General features: G+C 43.3%; 1 protein-coding gene across 1 annotated transcript in view; it reads right to left on the minus strand.

Annotated features, from left to right (window-relative positions):
- The window catches only part of LOC135902807 (proline-rich protein 5-like), a 58,195-nt gene that overhangs the window by 6,363 nt on the left and 36,273 nt on the right, over positions 1-15,559 (minus strand). The window contains exons 3-8 of the mRNA XM_070537697.1: positions 8,570-8,656; positions 6,181-6,229; positions 6,056-6,110; positions 4,267-4,358; positions 3,174-3,252; positions 335-402 (exon numbers count right to left, since the gene is read on the minus strand). Of these exons, the coding sequence (XP_070393798.1) occupies positions 335-402; positions 3,174-3,252; positions 4,267-4,358; positions 6,056-6,110; positions 6,181-6,229; positions 8,570-8,656 (430 nt within the window). The remainder of the gene's footprint in view (positions 1-334; positions 403-3,173; positions 3,253-4,266; positions 4,359-6,055; positions 6,111-6,180; positions 6,230-8,569; positions 8,657-15,559) is intronic.

The following is a 15,559-nucleotide window of genomic DNA, read 5'->3' on the forward strand; positions in this document are numbered from 1 at the left end:
AGGTAATTAACATCATCTGTTCAAAATCACAAAATATTGCTCAGAAATGTAAATAACACAATCAGGTGGAAGCCGAAAAGAGTTAGTGAGCATACGGAAGGCTCAGTGTAAATTGTGTTGAAGAGGTAATGAATCAAAGCAAAACTAAACCCATGAAGTCATCGTAGGGACCCAACTAATGTATATAACAGGGACTATATGATTACACACGCTATCATCAAAAAGTGGATCATATTGACAAAAACGCTTCACTTAGCGAAACTAATGCGAAACGACATGAGAGTAGTTATGCATTATTTAGTTTCGTTTCAGCTACGACGAGATAAAGGCTTACGTAAAGAATAAGAAGCATATGCCGGATTCCATCGGGGACGAGGTGGCGAGTGTTCTCGTTGATGAGATCTGCAAAGACAAACCAGTCATACAGAGTTTATCTTGCTGGATAGTAACAACTGTATAACACTAAGGCAATCCTGTCCTGGCTGCAGTGTCAAGTGATGCAATGCAGTTAACAAGCGACAGCATCCAGGACACTACCGAGTTACGATGGCATTACGCTGGCAGGTGATAAATATAATATTTTGTGTGTAACCAAACTGAGATAATGCCTGCTCACAACTGCCAGTACAAGCGAAATAGAATAAGCTTTGCTCTCTGTACATGAGCTTTATCTATCAACTTCGGTCACTTTAGTAATTCAAGACTACGTATACTTTTTTTCTTGTGAAATTACTTGGGGTGTCATAAAAGTAAATGCAGCGGTCCACTTCCGCACTGCATAATCAAGTATACCGTACTAAGATACTCAAGTAACACGAATGAGGCGCTTTTTTTCTCTGTTCCTCTCTGACTAGGTGTGTTTTCAGTCGTTGGAAGGCTGAAGGTAAGCACAACCATATATTTTCTATTTGCAAGCAAGATAGCGAACGCGTAAAACGCTGCGTCATACCTTGGGTCTTGCGAGGGTCTGTTTATTCACCTGATCGACGGAACTGGCACCACATTTATATTGACTACAAATCAAAATGCAAAACTTCCGCATCCCATATGCGCCACAGTCAAAGTCATGTCTCTGAGATGAGCATTTAGAATCAGTCAGCTCTCAATTTATCGCTCAATTTGAACCACTGCAATATAGCCGCAACATCAGGTGTGCATCTTAACCTCAAATTGCGAATATGGCTTAATGAGAGAGCTATCAAATACAAAGAAACATATAAGGTGTAGTTCTTTAGAATTTACGCATATTTATAAGCTTCCGATGAAATCAACGCAACGCAACACCTTCAGCACAATTATTCGAAATAGGCGGCGTTGCCTACGATATAAATTGTAAATATCGTACAGTTAGCGTTATTGGAAGAATTATTTTACATCTTTGTCACACGTGCTACCTCTGCACATTTGAAGCTTGCTTATGCTTGGTGCACGTCCCTCGATTAGGAATCCAGAGCATATTATAACTCCGCAGTTTTAAATGCCACCCTTAAAATGTGCGAAGCATTTGAAGCAGTTTTATAGAGCACTGCATAAGAAAGGCCTTTTAGAAATATACTTTATGCAACACCGCTGCATTTCGTGACACATGTTAAACTTTTATTCCTAAAGTGGTACGGGTTCAAGACATATAGTAATTTAGTTGCGCTGGGTCGTGCGTGATTTAAATTTCATTTTTATCAATCAATCCAGAAGCAAATACATTAACCTATACTTTTTTCATAATTACAGTAACATTTGCGAAAATCGCCACGAATATTCGTCAACCACGGAAGGGCCAAACAGTGGCTTTCCTGTTTCTCAGAAGAGCGGATCATGACCTAACACTGAGAGACTTTGACAAGTGCAAGTGACGCAAACCATTCGACAACATTGTAGACTTTTGCAGCGCCATTTCCTGAAGGTCATGACTGACAACCGCATCTAAGTTATCATATGAGATGACACTACATGGCGAAGAATACACATGGCTTCCGCAATGCTGCGATTGCAGCAACATCATTTGTGGACAACAGTCACCGGGTCATCGCAGACGTACCGCACGTCCACGCGCGATTTCGCTCGATGCGAGAAGAAATAAATAGGCCAAGAAGAATCCAAGCACCGGACTTATGGATGCATCTTATGGGAAAGCAATGGACAAGATGTCATAGGGGTGAGCGCTTCTTCAGCGGGACTTATAATTTGCAAGACAGGGCTGGGCATCTTGATACGCTCGGTTATGAAAACGTTCACTGTTAGACTGCACAGACGGAATAATGCCCCCATGACGAAAGCACTAATGACATCACATATGGTGCACGAAAGCATCCTCTTTCGGTCAAGCTTGACGTATGGATTTGCTCCCAATGATAGGTGTAAGCTGCAGTTTCCGAAAGAGCTTTAGTGCAACCCAGTCTAGCAGGAACTTGGGTTATGTGCCGCTGTAGCCCAGTCACTATGGCATTGCACTGCTGAGGTCGCGGTCGTGGTTCAGATCGCGGCCGCAGCGGCCGCGTTTCAGAAGAGGCGAAATGCAAGAAAAAGAAGCATTCGTGTACTTGTATTTGTGTATGTGGTAAAGAAACACAGGCGGTCAAAATTAATCCTGAGGCTCCCACTACGGCGCACCTCTTATTCAGATGGTGGATCAAAGAAATTAAATTCGAGGAATTTAAGTAATTTGAATAAATAACTGCGCGCCGCGACGGCTTAGAGGCTGTGGTATTGCACTACTAGACAAGAGATCGCGGAATCGTATACCGGTCGCGATGACCACATTTCCATTGGGACGAAATGCAAACACGCCAGTGTACCGTGAATTGAGGGCACTAATTGTCAATATTGGTCAGGAGTACCCGCTGCGATGTGCCTCATACTCAAATCGTGGTTTGGCACATGAAACCGCAAAATTCAATACAGATAGATAACGGGGAATGTGCGAGCTTAGCAATGAAGATTTCAGCACCAAGATTCCAGAAGATAAAACACGCAACTGGAGGAAGCTGGCACATCTTTGCGTTTCCTGTACTTTAAATAAAGGCTTCTTATTACAATCAAGATTTGCTTCCGAAAAAAAGCGCTGCTTTCTTTTTTGTGCGGTTACAAGACAGCGCATTCAATGAGAACGCACGTTCAATGCACGCAACAAGCAGGCTAGGTTACTTAAGATGTGCCCGATAATAGCAGTTACAAACCTTCAAGGTCCAGCTTTGTCACCACTGCGTCTCGGAACACCACAAGAAAGGCTTGTCTCACGGTTGTTGAGCCCTTACCCTGCATACACACGGTTAAGATAGGCGCTAAAATTACCACTTAATCATTTACTGCGCATCATAGGTGCCAATGTGCATCATACGCAACTCTCGCCAACACTTTGTCCAACGCGACAATAAAGATGCCAAAAACTCTGCGCTCATTGAGAAAAAAAAAGTAAACAAAGAGAAAAAGTGCGTGACACCCCAGTGCCTGTTCTGATGCGTAACTCAACGCTAATACCTGGCAGAATTTTGACAGAACTAGAACTCTAATGCCACCTCTGGCCACAATTAGGAAGCTAAGAGCATTCCACTATGTGAACCCTCCTTCTGAGCTTAGTGCTTAGCATTTGACATCGCTTTTCGGAGTCTCTGTCAGGGTGTCTTGCGTAACTGGTGCCGAAGTTTAAAATTATGTAAACGCCACATAGCTGTACAGAACCGAGGTAACATTGTTTTTCATCGTTTGGAACAGGTGTATTTTTGTATTCCACGTAATTGCATAATTACTATATAATAATTGGTTAACCGATCAAATATTAAATTCAGAGCAATAGTACCAGTGAGAAAATTGCGGATCATCATGAAAAATTCGCTATCCGGCTTACTGTTGCTCAATACATGCTAAATAAAAGGATTTTTTAATTTTATTTCCGCGGCAAGTGGGACGGCTTCAGCAGCATCAAATAAAAGCCGAAAACGCATTGCACGTGACACATCTTAGTCCTACACCTTTTCTCACCACTGCTTTTCGCAAACAACGCTGCGCAGACAAATCGGGCTGGGCGTGTGTGCGTACCTGAAGGAAACAGTGAAACGCACGATACTGACCCTGCTGAGTACTTCGTGCGCTCGCGTATACCGTGGCCTATCTCCCAGCTTTTCAGCGTTAGAAGTCGCCGCAGCGAGATTCCGAGTAGGTTTGATTTCCCGGTCTTTACGCTGCCAATTAAATTTGCTAGTCGCGTAAAAGTAGGGGCAGTTTCTCGACTCTAAGGGACTGACGCGAAAGTGATTGTCGGAAGGTGCGTGCCTTGACGACGTACAAGATCATGTCAAGGGTGGGCAGGACGTGTCGAAACAAGTTTTCCCATTCGGAGGAAAGCACTTCCAGCAGTTTCTCTCCTGCAGCAAATGAGAAACAAATGAAAAAAGATAACACAACGATGTAGACTGCCGCAGAGCAACTAAAATATTTCACAGCTGTCTCTTACGCGGCGAAGTAATTTTCTTTCGCCCAACGTTATACGGTATTACCTATTATATATTGCGGCTTAGGGAATGCACAAAACGACCAAGCCTATCATTCCTACTCTCAGCGTGCACTGGTCAAGAAGGTCCTGGAAGCTTATCTATATCGACCCACGTAAATATACGAGATTTCCTGCATGTTTAGGAGAGAGTGGAAGATAGCTTCAGTGAGTCAACCAGCATTGAAAAGGTTATCTATACAAGAATGCGGCATTCGAGCATGTAAATTAAGAGCAGGAGTAAGCTACGACAGGCAGTGAACTATTAAGGCGCAGTCCCAGATGTCATGCGTGGCCTCTCGTTGCTATTCAATGCATAATATATGCGCAAATTGCAAATGGGTACACGAACGCGTGACTTAAAATACAATCAGTTTCTAGAAAGTGAACCATGGGTGTTCTTCGTTGGCATGCATGCAACTCTATTCAAGTGCGAGCTAGACATGAAGTAGGAGCTCCTCGTAGAATTGTTTGAATTCTCCCTTCGTCATGTGTCTGCCTCAAAAAGCGAAGAGCCTCTTTTGCGCAGCCTACAGGCACAGAGAAGGCATTCCCTTATGTCTTACAAATTAACAACCGTAGTATAGCTATTATGGTCACTGGCAAGTCTTGTCGCCACTGTAGCAACCTAAACAAATATGTTTAATTTTATGAACTCGCGACGAAATGGCTTCGTATAAATGGGGTGAAGATGGTCATCATTTCTGTTAAAGGTGTTTCCAGTAGTTCGAATGCTCAGTGATTCTAAACGCATTAGTGATAGCACATTTAGGCCTGTCACCCATACAGGCCTAAATGATGAGACAGGCCTAAAAACACACCTTAGATTGGGACGGCTCGCGCCGTCCCAATCTAAGGTGTGTCCAGATGCTTCTGAGGGCCCTGCTGACGTCTTTGTAGACATGCTGCTCTTATTAACATCCTTCAAACGTGACCTCTGTGGGCGCGTGGTCACTGTTAAAAATTTATTTCATACACTATGTTTTAACCTGGTCAGGCGGTTGCTTGTCAAACGTTTGACTACAAAAATCAACCCTGTGGTCCGCCATACAAAATCTTCCAAGGTGTACTGTGAACACCTGCATCGTCACTAAGTCGAAATCTCATTACACAAATGTATTTGCGCAGAGCAGGCAACGATAACAAAGGCCATAGTGCCAACCATAAAATGAACGTCTTGGAATGTCGCCCGGGAAGCGCAAGCTGCTCACACAGAATGGCTACCGGAATGCACTTACAGGCACGTCATCAGTGCGTTCCAGAAGCTTAATGTTTCGAAAGGCCCACTGTTCTCACTTTGCATCCTGTTGTCGACACGCGTACGCCTGACAAGTTACCGGCAGCTGAGTGTTATGACAACCGAAAATAAACGAATGCATGTGAACGATTTCAAAGGGGGCGTAAAACTCAAAAACTTGTACTTCACAACACCGAAATAACAACAATCGTACGAAGTGAGTTTGGCACTCTGCTGCTGGATTTTTCCCAAACGTGTACTGAATGTGGGAATTCTCATACCTACTACCGGTGGTCTGACTGGCAATCGTGTAGTTCGTGAACATAAAGTCTTACTTGGCACAGCTTGCAGTTTTTGCAGCAGAGCGGTGAGGCAGATTTCAATTTCGCGCTGAAACAGCAAAAGACAACGGCTAAGTGACTGAAATATTGTGCACAAGAATATCGAGTCGCAAATGTACCTTGAACGAGTCGAACAGGAAAGGCCCTGCCTTCGAGCTTCCCAGCGTCCTGTCATTATAAAGAAGAAAAACTTAAACCACGACTGAAAGGATTCCACACAGCCCTTCTGCTGGTCCGAAAAGCAGAAGGAAACAAGAGGAAGAATAAAACGTTTACGAGAGGAAAGTTGGCAAAATTGTTTTTATTCGTTAGCAACGGTAAAGTTATTTGGAATCCCGCATCAAACTTCTACTAAAATAACGAATGAAACTTTAAGAACAGAGGCGCACACTTTACTCAATTCTGAACGCATGGCAAAAACAAAAAAACTATCCACGGAAGTGTATTCCTGAGCTTCTTACTAATTTCAGCCCGAATCTTAGACGTTACTCTTCATCAGAATTTCTCAAGAACGGTAACTGTCTTTCCTTCATTGACCTCGTGCCTTAACTTCTTAGTGCTTTTCTGTGTCTCTGTTCGGGACTCCATATACGCTTCCGACATCCATGTTTTGCAGCCGCAGCAGTTGACCATGGGTTTTTCTGATTCTCAAGCAACCACTGTACGGATGGCGCTGACACTACATCTTACACCGCCAATGCTACTGTATGCACTTGAATATTGCGTTTTGAGTTTCAACCCACTGACACAGCCCACGCAAAAAAAAATAGAGAGATTAAGATAGAGAAGCAGTGTAGTTCACGAGGAAGTATTTCCGAAGTATTTAACATGTGTAATATTGCTGCTGTAGGGAGATTGGTTACTTCAACCACAAACTTGTTTTTCAAGTCATGCGCATGAACATTTGAGTAAATCGAAGCATAAACTATTCGCATCTTAGTGGTATATGATCTATATACAGCGCTCAACATACAACCATGTGAACACCATATAGCCTTCGGTTACCTTCTGTGAAAGCGAAAGTGTGTTTAAAAATGTAAGGTGCTCATTAACTGAAGAGCTTAAGTGCCCCGCAGTAGTGAACGCGCTCTATTGCCACTGCGGATTAAATGAACTCAAGGAACATGTCAGTGCGACATGACAGATGATTTCGTGAACCAGCACTCTTTACTGTAACATTTAGAGCGTTCTTTTAACCGGATCATTTAAACAGTTATGATTACGCTCTCCATAGAATAGCACTCTTTCGTGCCGCATTTAGAGCTTTCCTTTGACCGGACCCTTTACACTGTCGTGATTACGCTCTCCGTAGAATTCGTGTATATATCCTGATAGTGATAAATTACCACTGATATGTTGGAATCCTTGTACGTTTTGTATCTTTGTGGACACCAACGCCTTCGATCAGGTCCTAAAACTCTAATCTGGCGCGCCACAACTGCGTTCTATTCACTAAATACTCCTAACCTTTTTTTTTCTTTCATGCACAACTTTATCATACACGAAGCAGCACGCAAATCTAACACCCATAGGAAAAAGTACACAAAAGCACAAAAGAAATACCCAAGCCTATAGATGTAGGCCTGTAACATTCAAGCAATCCACGGGGCTATCAAATGCTGCAGCCATTCATATACGGGCCACTGGTTTTCTTTGCACCCGTGGCGAGCTGCCTCGGCTTGCCGCACCTAGCATTACTCCCACAGGACCCTGAAGGTTCACTGCGCGCCTTAAGTCATGACTAAATCTTGACGTCACCACCTCATGAGCATGCAATTTTGAGCACTCATTCCTGCATGCCCTCATGACGTTTCTAGAGCTAACGAGTTGCCGTTCATACTCTACCTACAAATCCAGATTAGAGGCGGTAGAGATACTGTCAGCGTTTCTCCTCAAGAATTCTGATGCTATTGCCCCACCTTCCCCTTGTATATTATCGACATATATTGTGGTACGTACGTTTAAGCAACTGGTATTCTCTTGGTCGAGAGCGGCAGTAATGAGAATTAAAAAAAAAAAGGACTGGACCATCTCTAAATGTGCGGATGACCACCATTTTTTCTCAGCCCTGTATTACGGCTTTCGCTTTATCTTGTATTTATTTTTGGCTGGTTGTTTACACCAAAGGAGACATGGCCCTAAATCTAGGCACCTCGTATACTCAGGTGCTCACGCCAGTGGAAGTGCCACCACATGCAACATCAGATGATATGGGGCGCGCTATCAAGTATTAATGCGATAAGATTTTTTTGACGAGCGCCTGGACATTGCGGGTATCCTTTTCCTGATCTCTTCTAGTGCCCTCAGGAACTAGGCGCCACGCAGCGTCCCGTGACGATGACGTCAGCTTCTATTACGTAGTCGTCGTGATTCCAGTGCAATCACATTGCATCTCTTGACACAGTGCATGAAGTCTGTGCAATTTTTATGATGAGCACATAACACGGTTGCAGTCAAAGATGTTAGTGACGTTCAAAAGATGCAGTCGGAGTGATCAGTTTCGCATACCGTATTTTCTCGTGCAGAATGGCCATTTCTCCGGGTTCTAAGCGAAAGTCCTTGGTCTTGAATAGACTTCGAATTGTGTGTTGCAATCTGTAAAGAAATTGCAGTTAACATTACTACGACAGTGACTGCCACTGCGGGATGCATTCCATATCGCCATAACAATTACTATTATATATATTTGTTTCGAAAACATGTATACACATGACAGCAAATGGACAGCGAGGAGCAGGCGCTGCAACCAGCCTGACGCAACAGGAAGACGCCCACTGCGCATCCCGCATCTCGAAACGCCGTCGCGCTATAAGTGTCAAGCAAGGCACTGCAAAACGACGCCGGTCCGTGAATGCTACCACACCGCATGCTGAGAGCATGGTGGCTAACGTGGGATAATCGGATGACCGGTACGCAACACGAAGAGAAATATGAATTGTTTGAGGAAAATAAAACGTACGCAATGAAACTCCTTCAGTAGACGTAAAAGAATGCGAGAGTTACACAAAAGAATTAATCAAGTCTAATACTTGACATGGTTGTCCAGAGAAGTACATTATTACTGATAATGCCACGGACGAATGGCTGAATGAGACAAAGCGCTTTCTGATTTAAACAAAGTATGCCTCAGCTATTTCCCTCGTAGGATAACCATTAAGATGATCAATTACAGCGACCTGTCCAAAGTGAACTTGCCAGACTGTATTTTGTGCAACAAATAACAATACGTGGTGTGCTTTCTCCTTCAGCTTTCTCATTGCGGAAGGAGATATCAGATGAACTGTAAGCTAAATTTAGTGAATGACCTATCAAAATGCGTAATGATGCGGAAGCGGAAATGTAGCATCAGGGAATTCGTACAGGCGAAATTGGGATGCACATGTCTCAGTCAAATGCCAAAGTTTCAAGAACCTTTCTTTGTCAACAATTTGTCATCTCATTCAGATGTACAGTTCATCGTGTAGAATTATTGATACAGAACTTAAACATTGCCCTCCTTTGTTGCACCATATTACCTTCCGCTTTCCAACTTGTTCATTATCTAAACAGAATAGAAATTTAGGACTCGCAGCAGCGACTAATGTATATTTCAGGAGGAGCGGAAATCTCTGCCGTTGCGCGTAACAGAACATCTCACGCGATTGCGAAAAATTACCACTCACAGGAGCTGGCCGCGCACGCGGAACAGCACGTTGAATCAGACTTCGTTCCAAAGGCAATAACAAGTGCAATCATAACGAATAAATGAATCAGTGCAAACACATAGTAAACATACATCAAGAATAGCTTCCGCGCAAAGCGGACCTCTAATAGCCCTCATTGAGCAACACATCCAGTCCAAGGTCCCTTAATACCTCCTAAAGAATGACCTGGAGACCACCTGACAATCTCTAGACGCTTCACCAGCACGATTTCTTCGCCACTATACCTACTCCGGAAATGCACCATGGGTGCTATAACGTGAAGGAAGCTATTCCAAACTTTTCCATTCCAATTCTGCTGTAAGCCCTCCGCGAGTGGTCAAAAACTTTTTTGAACCACCCCACTTCATCTCTCTGTCACGCGACGTCCCGAAAACCGCGATAGCTACCCATCTGATATGTCGTGAACACACTGATTATGCATGACTGGGAAGAACAAATGAAAAATAGTTATGATTCGATGCCTTTTCGATCAGCGCTCGCTACTGGTCAAAAGTCTTCGGGCGACACCCACTTCAACTGCCTGTCACGCAACGTCACAAAACCGCGAGAACTCACCACGTCAAAGTGACCTCTACACGTTAAAGATGCATTAATATGCCGAACAAAACATAGTTTTCGTCTGAATAACCACAGACTGCTTCTTTTCGAAAGAAATAAAAGATGGCTGCCGCCGATGATTCAGGCACTGGCTACTCGCACCTGCAGATGATACAGTAATGAAATGGCAGATGATATACATGATACAGATGATGATACAGTAATGAACAGGCAGATGATACAAGTAATGAAATGCTGCACACCAATGCCGGGTGTGAACAGAGATCGTCCCATGTATTGTAGTTGGACATTTCTTTCTCGAAATTGGGCTGTCGTATTCTACCACTGAATTCTCTATACATGAGCATGTTCTGGCTTTGTCCCCTCTACGCTCTAAAAAAAGTTTACACCCTTTGGGGTGTATATTTGCCACACAACAATAATCTTTATCTGTCTTACCCGCATTTCCTTTCTTTAAAATGCAGCGCTCGTTACTTTCCTGTCGAGGATGCTCTGTCATGCTGATAACGCGCGTGTCGTTTGTGACTTCGAAGTACCGGGCTAGCGTTATAGAAAGGAAATGCGGGCAAGACAGATGACGATTAGTGTTACGTGGCAAATATACAGCTCAAAGGGTGCAACGCGATTATGTGGTCCTGTATATTCTTCGAAATCTTTGTCCTTAGGACCCCTGTATTAACCTTGAATCGAAGTATATATTTTCCTTTCTTTTTCCTTGATCCCTTTCATTTTATGTTCCCATTTTCGTTTTATACCGGCATCCCACTCTCCCCTTTGATTTAAAACAGCGAACTGGGTTGCGCCTAGTTAACCCCACTGCATTTTCTGATATTTCTTTCTGGCTCATTGTTTCGTTAAAGATAAAATTGTGCATTCCATACACAGCTACTGATTCCCAATACCGCTGCATGCACCCTGTAGACATCACTATCCGGCATCTTCCGGCAGATCACATGAGGCAAGTCCCACATGTGAGAACACACGGGTTTATATATGGATGGTATCCATGTACGGTCGCACGATGATATGGGACTTGCCCCATTTCATAAATTAGAACATGCGGGTTTTCGTGCGGCAATAATATTGGACCATAAAAAGCTACCTCAGAGTCAATCTACTAACGGCTCGTGTTCCGCAAATGTTTTTGAAACGACTCCATCCTTCCATGTGGTCTGTGGGGGTTGAAAGTGAATTTTTACGCGGCTTACATCAGCACGCGAGCTCGCTCTTATCACGCAAGGCTTAGCCCCTTGTACAGGAGTGCAGTCGTGAAGGAGGAGATACGAGTCTTATCACGAGGCACATGGGCATTATTACATGTTTGCGAAATGATAAGTGCCCCTTTGCCAGCCCAGATGTGAACTGCGTGTTACAACGCGCTGTAGTCAATAAACGCATCCTTTTACCACCCACAATAATCGGCTCTTACGAGTTTATGCACCTCAAGAACAAGTATAAAAGAAGTATATGAAATATAACTCTCTCCATATTTTATATATGGAGATAGTTATATCTCCATAAATTATATCAAAAATTACGTTGCCGTAATTCTTTTTTTTTTACTTCCCCGAATCGTCTTTAGACCATCGTACAATAGGAGGCGCGTTTCAAAGAATTTTAACCAGTCAAAGAGTTATACCGTATATATTGAAACGGTAATTGATTCCCGCGGCCGACAAATGTAGAATTTGCTCAAGTAAAACTCTTGCTTGGGCTAGTTGGTTCATGCTTGAATGTATAAATTGCAGAGCGCAAAGATCAGGACAGAAGAAGAACACATACGACAGACGCCAGTCCTGTCATTTGTGTTATTCTTCTGTCCTCATCTTTGCGCCCTACTCTTTACACATTCATAAATGTTGAATATGTTACTCTCTCAATTAGCTGCAATAAAGCGATTCGGTGGCTAATCTGCCACGTCCTTACAAAGCGAACAGCCCTAAACGCGGCACCTAACAATAAGACTGTTAGAGCACTGTCCTGTGTGTTCTTGTTTTGTACTGTTTTCCCCGCTCTTTGCTTCCAATACCTCTTGGGGGTTCAGCCAGCATGAAACTTCAATGTTCAAAACTATCCATGGTAGAGTGTATAAGCGCGACTTGGACGAGGACGAAGAAAGAAACAGATACACAGACACGGCGCTTCACTTTCAACTAGATATTTTATTTTCGCACGCATCGATAAATATATACCGTGCGAGCGGAAACAAACGTGACAGCAAAAAAGAACATTGAGTGGTACATTTCGTTGAACCGGACACGTGTGCAAGGCAAGGGAAGAGGTGTGTATCAGAGGCTGTGGATGTGCTTACGCGGTCCCGTCCCCTTAGCGAAAAGTTCTCCTTGAACAGGACTGTTAAGTTCTTGAAAGACAATGCGCTCACGCTCATCCCTGCGGATAAGGAGGGTGGCTTCGTGGTGATGAACAGGACGCTGTATAGTTCAAAGGCTCGTGAAGCCATTTCATCAACTTTCAGGGTCCACAAGGACGTAACACTTAAGAAAGTGCAAAATGAAGCTAAGAAGCTATGCAGAAGCTTCAAACTAGATGGCTTATCCCGGTCTATTGAAAAAAGCACAAAGGGGGACCTTGAATTGTTTTTTTCTGCAAAAACGCATAAGCCGGAATGTCCCCTCAGAGTGATTGTGTCTGAGAATGCTACTTGGCAGAAACATGTAGCGACCTACTTACAGAAGCACTTAAAGCTCCTGCCAATCGACGACCCATTTTTGGTGACTAAGTCAGAACAAGTAGTGGATTTCTTTAAAGACTGTCAAAACAGAGATATGGTCGCTTTTTCTATTGACTTAAAAGATCTGTACTATTCCCTCCCACAGAATGACGTGATGCAATGTGTGTCTGATAGCATTGACAAGTTTGGGGCGGTTCGTTTTCAGAACGCTTGTGGTTTAACTAGCGACAGATTTTTAGAACTTCTTCGTTTTTATGTTAACTCGACTTACGCGACTTGGGAAGGAAATGTTCTCAAACAAAAAGATGGCATATGCATTGGGTCATGTATTGCTCCCGCTTAAGTGACTTGTTTCTAGCTAACCGTGACCAGGTTCTTGATGAACGTCTAAAAAATGACACCGATGTCGCGAAAGTGTTCAGATTCGTTGACGATTTTCTAATCATTCTAAATAACAAATCACACAATTTTGACTCACTGGTTTCAAAAACCGTAATCTCATTCACTAAAGTGTTGTCCCCTTTGTCTTTGACACATGAAGTCCCCATAGGCAATTTCATAAGGTTTTTAGACTTGGGTTTGTACTTTCATCCACAAATGACATGCTGGAGTTATCAGCCGAGAGGCAATAAGCCAGTCCTACCATTTCATTCTGCTCATTCAAAACTTGTAAAACGCGCAGTAGTGACATCGTGTTTCAACAATTCTTTGACGAAGTCATGTGACCACAAAATGGAAGCCAGTCTCAAAGAGCAGGCCAAGCGCCTGGCAGATTCTGGTTACCCGGTGCGCATGCTAACTTCTGTCGCGGACGCCTTAAGCAAAAAATGCAAAAACGCGTCGAATGCAAGTAGTACCAATGCTACAGCAAAGAAAGTTGCTGTGGTGCCATACATTCATTGCATTTCTCATAATCTCAGAAGAATAGCGGCGAAATCGGGAGTAGACGTAGTTTTCTCTGCCCCTGAGCGTCTACAAAAGCTATGCAAACAGGTTAACACAGAAAATAACAAAAGGCCCTCATGTTCTATCCAACATCGCCAACAATTTGTAACCTGTACTCATAACGTTGTCTATGCCATCCCACTTTCATGCGGAAATACGTATATTGGTCAAACCGGCAGATGCATCAACGATAGATTAAGGGAGCATCAATACAATGTCAATAAGGTAATCTCGGGTCACTTGGGCATTCACTGCCGAGATTGTTCCTGCAAGCCCATGTTTGAAAGCACTTCCGTTCTGTATAAGGCTCATAGCAGGATGACGAGGGAGATTGTAGAGGCACACGAGATAGCAACATTACAGCAAAAGTGCGTAAGCAAACCTTCGGTATCACTTTCGGAAAAGGAGATACGATTCCTTGGCTTGTCTTCGGGACAATTGTAGTAGATGTTTTTTCCCTTTCTACCCTTGCCTTGCACACGTGTCCGGTTCAACGAAATGTACCACTCAATGTTCTTTTTTGCTGTCACGTTTGTTTCCGCTCGCACGGTATATATTTATCGATGCGTGCGAAAATAAAATATCTAGTTGAAAGTGAAGCGCCGTGTCTGTGTATCTGTTTCTTTCTTCGTCCTCGTCCAAGTCGCGCTTATACACTCTACCATGGATTCTAACCAACTAGCCCGCCAGCGTCTTTTAACCAAGTTCAAAACTATGTTTTTAACTAGAACCAGCAACTAAATTGCATGATTATTTCGTTTGGTTCGCTGTCATTTTTTGCTATATCGACATTTCTTCAATCGTGTCATTACGTTCCGCTGTTTTTTCCAAAGCTGACCTGTATGTATACTTTATTTTTATTGAACCGGAAACCTGCGCACATTCCTGGAACTACAAGCTCAAGCCCTAAGCATACAGAAAGCAATACAAGAGCGCACACTAGCGTGATGAATGTCGGAAGACAAAGCTGCAATGACGATGATGCAACGAGAACGACTGAATAGCGACGACGACGCCATTCTTAGCGGCCCGAGCCATTACGCAACTTGAACCACCGGGTCGGTAAGGGGTGACGACGACCCATGACGAGGGTAAGTCCACAAAGGTGGGATGACGACTATGGAGCGACTACGGCATCATCACCATAGAGGTGTAACAACGGATGCATGGCGACATTATGACGATGATGGAGCGACGACGAACGCATAAGTGTTGGATTACAATTTAGTATGACGGCGACTCAATGGCTACGATGGCATCACGACCCCGAGCCAATTTCTCCTGGTACCATCTGTTAGACAACTAGGGTGGCATTACGAGAGTCAAATGAGGGCTGGAATGGTGACAATTGAATGACCTCGATGGCATCGCGACCCAAATCACATACCTAGCGGCCTAAGCAAGCAGATTAGATAGATAGATAGATAGATAGATAGATAGATAGATAGATAGATAGATAGATAGATAGATAGATAGATAGATAGATAGATAGATAGATAGATAGATAGATAGATAGATAGATAGATAGATAGATAGATAGATAGATAGATAGATAGATAGATAGATAGATAGATAGATAGATAGATAGATAGATAGATA

This window comes from Dermacentor albipictus, chromosome 1, assembly GCF_038994185.2.
Source record: "Dermacentor albipictus isolate Rhodes 1998 colony chromosome 1, USDA_Dalb.pri_finalv2, whole genome shotgun sequence".
Lineage (NCBI taxonomy): Eukaryota > Metazoa > Arthropoda > Arachnida > Ixodida > Ixodidae > Dermacentor > Dermacentor albipictus.